Source organism: Vanellus vanellus (genome assembly GCF_965231255.1).
Source record: "Vanellus vanellus genome assembly, chromosome: 14".
NCBI classification, from domain to species: domain Eukaryota; kingdom Metazoa; phylum Chordata; class Aves; order Charadriiformes; family Charadriidae; genus Vanellus; species Vanellus vanellus.
Window position 1 is genome coordinate 10186347 of NC_138919.1, and position 10682 is coordinate 10197028.

At 45.1% G+C, this 10682-nt stretch overlaps 1 protein-coding gene across 1 annotated transcript in view; it reads right to left on the reverse strand.

Annotated features, from left to right (window-relative positions):
- Positions 1 to 9483, reverse strand: part of SMG1 (SMG1 nonsense mediated mRNA decay associated PI3K related kinase) — a 68029-nt gene extending 58546 nt beyond the window's left edge. Inside the window, exon 1 of the mRNA XM_082490791.1 lies at positions 9283 to 9483. Within this exon, the coding sequence (XP_082346917.1) occupies positions 9283 to 9371 (89 nt within the window). The 5' untranslated portion in view covers positions 9372 to 9483. The remainder of the gene's footprint in view (positions 1 to 9282) is intronic.
- Between the last annotated feature and the right edge of the window lie 1199 nt (positions 9484 to 10682).

The following is a 10682-nucleotide window of genomic DNA, read 5'->3' on the forward strand; positions in this document are numbered from 1 at the left end:
TCTAGTGCTCCAGTGCCTTTTCTCAGGACGTTCTCAAGTCTCTTTTTCAGCTAGATGCCTATATGAGATATAGAGAAAAATTACCTCCCAGAAGTGAAAAATAAAATACAACTAGGTACAGGTATATACCACAGCTAGGCAATGCAGCGCCTACCATTTGTGAAAGTCATTACTAATCCACGCAGGAACATTTCCATAATATGCTATGGGCCTTATTGAGCAAGGTAAAACCAATTATTAGAGTGAGGTGTTACTAGCATGTAACTGATAATCAATACAGGATTCCCATATTAAGTTTTTGCAAAACAAAAATTGCAAAACAAGAAAACAGGCTTTATTGTGGAAAAACCTGGGATGTAAATTAATAGTTGTCATCCTTTAGAGTAAATCTTTGCAGAGAAAGAGTTAAAAAATCTGCAGTGTTTAAACCACTCTCATATCAGAAAACTGATTTATAGCCCAGAATAAACTTTTAGGAAACAGGTGAAAATTATGAAACTAACTCTTCTCACTGGACATACTAAGTGATTTCATTTTTAAAAATACAGTAACTTTAATATACTAACTTGTGTGCATGAGACTTCAGAACCCACATTCAACCAATCACTTTAAATGCATTCCTCCAAGCAGTACTGGAGGTTTACGTTAAAACCAGCAAAACAATACACATCCAAAACAAAAATCAGCAGAATTTTGTTCAACTCAAGTATATTTTGAATCACACTATTCAATTTATTTACAGAGGGCTTTTCCTAAGCAAACTCTAAAGATGTACTGCTTTTATTTTAAGCTTTGTATAGTTAATCTGATTATTTAACAAAAAGCAAGACAGATCATTCCTTTTCATTCCTGTAAATTATTATTTGTGTAAGGACAAACACCGCATGTTCTTGGGAAAAAGGCTCATTTTTACTTTTCAAGAGAACACTGTGATTAGAACCAGTAGACAAATTCAGGGAAAATGAGTTAAATACATCTCAAGGCCAAAAGGGAAAAACACAGCTAAAATTTTTGAAAAACAGTTGTTACTTAAGCTGTCCTGAAGGCTTGCTGTTTTCAAATATAGCTCATCCTCAGTACAACCGGAAGAGTAATACCATGAGGGTTGATATTTGCAAAAACAACTGCAATGAAAGACCCCCACACACACACATATTTTATTCTCTTGAGAATGTTAAAAGACAACATACTATCAATTTGGGACTAGGTTTGAAAGAAGAAAATTGTGCTTTTGCCCTGTTCTCACAGCGAACGACTGACACTAGGTTTGCTTGGCAGGTATTATTCCCTCTCACTCCGTTAGCAAATTCATCTATAGATATACACAATACGATATTTTCCTCATTCAGTATTCACTGTGGCGTCACATCTACCATTTTTTCGAGCACTTGCTTGGACTATTTTATAAAATAGACTATGCTACTCAATGTCTTAGTAAAAGTCTTTGCTCGTGACAGTCAGCTAGTATTCTAGAAATACTTACACAAGTTGGACCTTCATCATTCACCTAAATTACACTGAAAAACAACAAAGTTCTGCACTGTACCTTCAAATGGTATGAACTTGAAGTGTGCCTACACCACCTACAAGTTTTCCAGTCTGCTACAGAGCCCCTAGATTTTCTTCCTGTTCTGAAACCTCAGGAGACTTCCAGGTCCCTTTGAGGAACAGCAGTTTATTACAAAGGATTCAAATTATTTAAGCATTTCAATGAAACAGACTGACAAATTTTCAACTGGTAAAATTAAATACTGATGGGTTCTTAACAGTGTACCTCCCCAAAGAGCATCGTTTTTTTTTTTTTTTTTAAGGTGATGTGCTGTAGACTGCATCATCTCCAATTGCCAAGCATTAAGATTGAAATTCTTAAGTCTGAAAGCAAGCTGATTAAACATACAATTTTTAAGACTGTTCTGCATATCCCAAGCAACTGAAGGACTATACGTGTTCTCAGCTAACCTCACTTCCCACAGCACAGCCTTTGAACATTTTATAAAATTATCCATTGTGGTAAAATACATAACCCTACTGTTTCCCTGGGAAGAACCACACACTCACTTTGTTCTGTCTTTGGGAACAGCTTTCTGCAAGCTAATCTGTTCACACTTTATCACCCAACTAAAAAGGTGAGCACAATTTTATTAAAAATATATAATTTCTCTCCTTTGTATCAATTTGAGACAATAGTTCCCACTGAAGACATTGTTCCCACTACAACAAACATGTAGCTTAGATATCCAGCAGCTTCTGCCCTTCCTTTATGAGGCAGAGAAAAAAAAACATTTCATAGAAAGACACTGTTTCCAGAGAACTAGGTTCTGTAACCCAACTAAGTTCTATGGTCCCTATGCTTTGAAGGATTTTGAACTGAGAGAATATTGCAGTAAGATTCACAGCAGAAGCAGAGCCCACCATCTCGTGGGGCCATGCATTTCTAGCTGTCCAGTGATGCACACCATTGCTCAGGTGGGAAGCGCATTTCGGAACTGTACCGTAGGCTCCTGCACCAGCACTCTGGAAGTTTGTAGTGTGGGCTCATCAAGACCTGGGGACACGATCCTAGTACCTGTCCCCTGCACTCCCTTACTGAGGAACCCAGCTGCCTGGGTGACACAGGACACTGCTGTTTGAACTCACAGCAAAGCACAGCCTGCATGCACAGGAAGAGATATTTAATTCTCTCTATTTAATTTAATATCTGTTTCTGAAAAATACATTAGTGATTTTGAAAGAGAATCACTTTGAACTCAAAACAGGTACTTGCCAAGGTCTCGCAAATAATTACCCCCCCCCCCCCCCCCCCATCCCTTCAGCCCTTTAAGGCACACTGCAGCCATTCCACCAGGCGATGGGAAGAACTGTATCCTGGCCACCTCAACTGATATCCACGTTTCAGGAGGGCACTTTTGCTGTTCACACCGCAGTATTTCCATTTTAATTACATTGTGCCAGGCAGACGGGAGGTTACGTGACAGACGTAAGGCTTAGCGCCATCTCTCAAAAGCAGTCTATGTAACAACAGATTTATCAGTTACATACACTGACATTGTAATAGACCTGAACAAACATTGTATACTAATAAAATCAAAACCTACAATGTTAGCAACAGATAAGCAGAAGTACAAATACAAATGCGATATCAAAGTTGGAATGGGAAATCGCAAGGATGAACATAACTATTAGTACTTTATACTGTAGCTTCAAAAGCTTATTTGCCACTACTCTGTGTAGTGAAAAGCTCATTGATGGAGACTAAGCAAAGTATTTCAAGAGCTCACATGACAGTTTTCATCTGTGCCTGGTTCTGGGTGGAAGACTACAATGACTATCACCAACACCAGCACCGATTTCCTGCATACACTGTTTTATTAATATCATTTATACAGAAGAGATTGCATTCAGTTTTCTGCAGGGTGATTTTTAACCTGCCTTCATCCATCAGAAAAAGAAAATAGTTCACCCACCTAAATAAACAGAAATGGCCACTAGTTCTCCCTAAAAAAAGCTACTTATTTTTTTTTCCAGTGACATACAAAAGGAAAGTTAGTTTTCCAAAAATAACTCTCTCTCATTCCACCAAATGCATCAGCATGATTTGACTAGCCAGTCTGTGTGACTGAAGGAAGCATGTCTGAGAACAACTGGCTTTTAAAAAATAAAACTGTTTTTATCTAGAAAAAAGAAAAATAGGTCAATCAAAAATATATCATGTTTCTTTAGTTATATTGAAGCCTTAAGAATTTTTGTCCAAGGAACTTGTTATAAACAATCTGGTATATACTACTTATTATCCGTAGCTCTTTCAGAACCACCCTGCCATATGGGTATTATTTTGAGACAAAAATCACTTAATTATTCTATTTGATTTTATTTCCAAATAGAGAATCTACATGGAAGATTTATTCTGAGACAACTCTACTGTATGAGTTGTATTATTGTTCAAGTCAGTCAATTTTACTTGCTCTATTTGCCAAGTTTATTTGCTGTAATGCAGATAAAGATTTCAAGTAATGAAGGGTTTATCGATAAAACATTTAAAACTGTCAAAGTGACTGTTTGAGTCACTGTATCCACTCAAATTAACAACTTCCCACCAAGATTCCAACCTTTTTTCCACTGGCATGCAGAGCACTGCCAGTCTTCTGCCATGTTCTTTTTACCATCACTTGGTCCATCCTGCTGACCCCACCCCAAAACCTACTTTTGTTTCTGTGTTGAGAGAGCACAAGAGTGTAAGTGGCTGTGTTTTCTAGTAGTGAAATAACAACTAATTAACTATTTTCCTACTGCAATTCTGCCATCTCAACTGCTGGACAACTACCTGCAGTCACCATAGCTTTTCAAATCACCTCGATTCTGCATCATTCCATGCTTACACAGTAGCGCACCAATTTCCTTCTGTCCTGTGATGGATATTAGGAGGGAATGTCAGGGAAATGCATGGCATATATGCATCCTGTTCTTATTTTTCCATAGGGATCTTCTGATAGCCACTTTTGGATATAGGATATTAACTCAACTGGACTAACTCATTGGTCCAGTCTAGTATGGCTGTTCTTGTATGGAAGACTATCTGCACTCCAAGTTCCTTTTGCTTCCCACTGATACACTTTCATCTTCTTTCATCTTTCTCACATCTCATTCTCCCCTGTCTTCACGTTAAAAACAAAGGCTTTCACATCACAAACTTAGGCTCCCCCATTTTACCAAAAAAAAAAAAAGCCCTTTGATCTCATACCTTCCCAACTTTATCAGCATATTCAACACACTCAGATGTGAAAGGAGATCAAGAATTACTTGTTGCCAGTTCAGAACTGAACTCATTCCTGTTCAGCATCTCCCACGCACAGTCCACTGAATCTCTTCCCAAGGTTTCCATTGACCTCTTCACAATGCCACCTCACAACTGACACTGTGTTTCATTCCCTAAGTTGCCTTCGGCATTGCAGACTACTTTTCTCTCTCTCCCCCTATGTACATACCTCTCTCACCTTTGCGCACTCCTCTCTCTCTCTCCCAACTATCCCTGAAGAGAAGGAGCAGCCTTACCAACCTTCATCCTTCATGACTCTACACCCATTCTCAGGTCATTTCAGCAACAGACTCAAACATCTCTATGTTTCAGGTCTCTCAGTTACACACCTGTCCAAACTAAGACTTCAGCCTATTTCTAACAAACATCGCCCATGTTGTACACGCAAACACGGAAGAAAGAGTCTCTGTCTCAACTTTCCTTATACATAGCACCCACCCTGCTTGTCTTTCAATGTGTTAATCCAGCATTATGAAGAGACAATATCCACAACAACTAGTGCTTGCCTTTTGTAAAAGACATGCCTCTGCCCTTCACAGCCAGCAAAAAGCACTGCTCTAACCATCACTTTTTTAGCCCATTTGCTCTGATGAGTTTCTTTGCTCCTTGACAACACCTCCCATTCTGTCTTTAATTAAACACAGGGCACTTGTCCTCAATTATAAAGCGCTAGCCAATACTGCCCTCCTGTTTAGGTTATAAGCTACCTGGAAGGAGAGCCATTTTTTACTGTCTTGTCTCATCGTGTCTACACCCACAGGGACCTCGGTAGTAACTTGGTTTGGCAGGCACCGCGCTAACAGAAATTAGTAATTTGTAACACTGACTTACATTGCATGAGAAGGATATACTTCATTTTCAAGAACAAGTTTCAGTACTGAACCTAGTAAGACACTTCTGGAACTTCTCAAATATGAAAGATTTTCTTTTTTGCTTTTCCGTATACTCTCCTGCTAACCTAGATTTATGATAGCAGAGACAGAGAGGTCCTGTTAATTAAAATCTTAGCTTCCTTTTCCCACTTTCACCTAAGAATGTCATAGTGCACCCTGCACTTGCTAACCTGGTACCCTGTACTCTCACTCCTGCTTAGTACTACCATAAGCACGTGAAACTTGCTTTGCCACCCAAAGCATTTCCTATCAAAGGGAGGTATTGGCATGTTTCAGTACATAATTAGCCTTTAGCAGTCTACCTAATTTACTCTGCTCACATGCAAGAACTGCACACTGACATGATTTTTATTTTTTCCCCCCAGAAGTCGTATCAAGGTAAAAGCAGCGAGATCTGTCAAACAAAAAGGAAAGAAAAAAAGAAATAAAGGTCTAGAAAGCTATAAAGATGAGAAGAAAGGGGAACACGGTCTTACCAATCCTTCTCACAAAAGCCTTCACTGTTCTGTCACTTACATCCAACATTTACCTAAAAAGTGTTTGTGTTGCTGTTAATTTAGAGTCTGGTACACCTCAGTGAACTCACTAATATGCCCACATTTATCAGGACAACTTCTCCCTCCATAATACACAGCTCCATCAATACATACACTGTAGGAAAACCAGTCCACATGCATCTGACAGATATGACTGCATTCATGCAGGCACAAAAAAAAAATTCTAACTACAAACTACTGTCCCTTAAAGAGTGATGTTTCACACTGTTTTCACCTCAAGTCCCAATGCTGATTAGCATTACTAAAAACAGAGAGGAATCTGGACCTAGTAATGATAGTCGATCTAGTCATTTTTACACACACAGAGATGTGCATTTGAGAACACAATCCATCCGATAACACACTCGTGCGTTTTTTTCCCCTTCAGGAACTTGAAACCACTACAATTACTTTGGCCATGTGCTTTCCCTCTTCCACACCCTGAAGAAAGCATTTACAAGCAATATCACCTAAACTAAACGAAACTAACAGTCAACAGAAAAGAAAGGGGAAGTAAAGAATATCTGGGTATATTTTGCGTTCTGGGGTTTGTCCAAGAGCATATTCAAAACAATAAATGAAAAAGAAACCCTCATTGCCAGTTTTATATAACAGATATCCTTTCAACCGTGCATGTGAATCACTTTTAAAAATTAGTTAACACCAAAACAACAAAGACTGATTTAATCTCTGCTTCATTCTTTACACCCTTACTGTAGACTCCCAGGACCCATATCACCAAAGCTATCTTTCTGAGCTTTAAAAAAACTTGAGCATCACATATAAAGTAAAATGTACTCTGTGTTTGGGATGTGTGAACATTTCTGATTCCTGGGCTCTCTCACCAGATTAAGAAATAATAATAATTAAATTAAAGGATAAAGTTAAATTCTTACAAGTGACAGGATCAGCAAAGAGGTGTTACCTACTTCTTAGCAGGAGCCCTAATGATACAGTGTGACGGAAACAGGAATAGGCCCTATCCATGCTATGACATTCCCCTAGTCTGCCACACTTTCTGTACTGCTTTCAGGTTTTTGTGGCTTTTGGGATAATTATTTTAGCAGCTCATTTTACAACATCTGTACTTGAGCACCAAGGAGGCACCAAACTACAGCACGGGGAGCGGACCAGAGCCAGACACAGAGGGAACAGACTAACTTCTTCAAGCAGCCTCATCACCAGGCAAAGCATTTCTGCAGCTACAGTCTTACTTTCACCCCTAACTCAACTGAACCTATTGCAGACAATGCCATATTGGAAAAAGTCAGCTTCCTAGCCCCTGGTAAGATGAATTTTTTAGGTTAAAAGATAGAATTTGCAACAAATTAATATAGCCAACCAGAAAGCATTTATAGAAGCCACCCACTGCAAAGGCACAAGATGTACATCCAATTTCTTCCAAGTGGGAAGGTCAAAAGTTAGGGTCCAGAATGCCAGACTGCAGCCCAGAAATCTGAAGCAAGGTAGTAGTGAAGGAGTAAGAGAGAGACCAGACTTCTTAAATCCCCCCCCCAAAATCTAGATGCTCTAAGATGTCACCAACAAGGTTTAGAATCATAGAATTGCTGAGGTTGGAAGGGACCTTTAAGATCAAAGCAAGTTTTTGCAAGTTTTTAAGTGGGAGAAAAATAACTTATTTGACCGAGTAGTTTAATACAGATGAAACTAGAACCTAAATAACCATGCCTCACACACCATTACGAATTGAATAGCCTCTAGTGTTAGCCCTGGAGGCTGCGCTGTTAGCTGCTCAAGCAAAAGGACAGCTTCCTTCACAATAAATACTGAAGTTACATCTGTGTTTCGTAAGATCTACCTTCACATCCACATCCACCCAATTTTCCTAGTTCAAATCACATGTGACTGGGACCGTCATCTGTAAATACATTCCCAAGCATGTGCCACACTGTTCTTTGCTGGAAATTTTAAAAGTAGGATCCCATACTATGTTAAAGTTTCAAAAACACTAAAAATGCCCCAGATCTTCCACATTTAAAAAAATAATTTAAGAAACATCAAATTTATTTATAATTTGTACATGACAATTTTGACTATTAAAATAGCAAAGCAGAGCAGTACAGCAAATACACTGGCATGAGGTATACTGGAAGTAATTAAGACGTGAAATACACTCTCTATACTTGACTAAATAAGTCAACAGACTTTGAATTTCACTTACTAAGAAGTACCAGGTATAAACACACCTTACAGCCTAATACATTGTATAGGCTCTCACCCAGCCTACTTACAGCTCAACTACTTTCCCCAGATTAAAAAAAAAAAAATAAAAAATAATCCTGTACTATTTTATTAACCCTTAGAAGTCTACGAGTCCTTCTGCAGCCTCTGTTCTTCTCTGATTAACTGCCAGCTGAAAAGTAGACTGAAAAAATACAGATATGAAGCCCACCCCCAGCTCTGAACCCCACTGCAGGCCCCCCAACGCTTCGGCCTTCCAGTCAGGCGTCTCCCACCGCGAAGGGCAGGGAGAGGGGAGCCGCTGCCCGCGGACGCACACCGCCCGTCACCCAGGCACGGTACAGCCACCCCGACCGGCGGGGACCCAGGGGACAGGGGACACCGGGAGAGACCAAGGGGACACCGGGAGCAGCGCGGGGAGGAAGGCGCGCTCTCACCCGCCAGCTCGGAGCCCAGACCGGGGTCCCACCGAGCCCTGCGCGGTGACAGACCTGTCCCCGGCCCCGCCTCTAGCCGCCGGCACACACGGATCCAGAAATGCCCTCTTGCCCGGCTCCCGCCAGGGCACGGCCGCGGTCGTGCCCCCTCCCCGCCGCCTAGGCCCGGCGGCCGGCCCGCCGCCACCCGCCCCGCGCTAGGCCCGGCGGCTGCCTCCCGCCCGCCCCTAGGCCCAACAGCCAGGAAGTGGCTCCGCCGCCGCTCCGGGCCGCCGCCGCCCCGCTCCCCCCCCAGGCCCGGCGGCGGGGCCGGGCCGAGCCGCCAACCCCGGCGCCCCGCTGCCCCGGCCCCCGCGCCCTGCAGGCGGCCAGGCCGCGCCCCCTGCCCCAGCCCTGCCCACCTGGGTTGCCAGTCATTCCAGCCCCGCGGGTGGTAGTGCTGCCTGCTGCCGGTGCCGCTCAGCCGAGACCCCGGGGCTCTGCGGCTCATTACCTTGCCCGAGACGGCATGGCCGGCCGGGCAGCGGCGCGGGACAGGGGCGGCGGATGAGGAAGCGGGAGGGGGAGAGGGGCGGGCGGCGGCTCCTCACTCGCGCTCGGCAGGCGGCTGCTGTCTCACACCGGAGGGAGGGGACGCGGCCGCCGCGACTGCTCCGGCTGCTGCCCGACCGCGCGGCATGCCGGGATGGCGGACATGGGCCGCCCGCCCCCTCCGCGGGGCAGGCTGGGAGGGCGGGGGACGGGGCGCGGGGGCGGTGGCGCTCCGCCTCCGCCCGCCGCGGGACGGGCTTCCCCGCCTGCGAGGAGCTGGGGGGAGGGTGTCCCCGCTGCTGCGCGCCGCGGGAGGCCGCGGGCGGCCGTCGCCCCCGTGAGCGGGCGTGGGGGAGCGGGCGGCCGTCGTCGCCAGCCCGCCCCGCGGCGTGAGCGGAGCGGGGGATCGCAGCCCCCCGGGTCCTGAGAGGAGCCTGAGGCCCCCGGGCTGTCAGGGGCTCCCCTCCGCTGTGAGGGGAACCTGGGGCCCCTGGGCGTGCGGGCAGCCAGGGGATCCTAGCCCGACCAGCGTGAAGGGATCCGGGGTGTCGCGGGCCCTGAGGGGAGCCTGGCAGCCGGGCACCCTGAGGGGACCAAAGCCGCGGAGGCGTGAGGGGAGGCGGCGGCTCCCGGTCCCCAACTGTGAGGGGACTCTGGAGATACTCAAAACCCGCCTGGATGCGTTCCTGTCCGACCTGCTTTGGTGACCCTGCTCTGGCAGGGCGGGGTGGACGAGATGATCTCTGAAGGTCCAACACCCACCATTATGGGGTTCTGTGGGAGCCGGGGATCCCAGGCACTGGGCCCTGCGGGGGGGCAGGGCCCCCAGGGCGTGAGGGGAACTTGTGCCCCTTGAGCCCTGAGAGGAGCCGGGGTCCCAGGCCCCGAGCAGAGCTGGAGAGCCCCTGCCCCGCTCCCATCTCCCTTTGTTAGGAGGTGGACATCCTCCCCCCTTCCCTCGCAGGGGGTTTGTGCTGCCCCAAGCCTTGCTGGACTGTCTGTGGGGAGCTGCATCCCCCTGAACAGGTTGGATCCTCATCCCCACGTTTCTCCCCATTAGGACACGTCACCCATACGTGACTGCCAGGGTGAAGTCTGATGTTTGGCAGCGGTCAGCAAAAAGCTGGCTAATCCCACACTAAACACTAACTAAACCCCTAAGGCTTCTCCTTCTGCCTCCCAGCTGCTAAAATGCATTTCAAAAGTGGGCTAGCAAAATAGTGTCTTTCTAAGCCCGGATGACTTTTCTATGTAAAGCAGTCACCACATT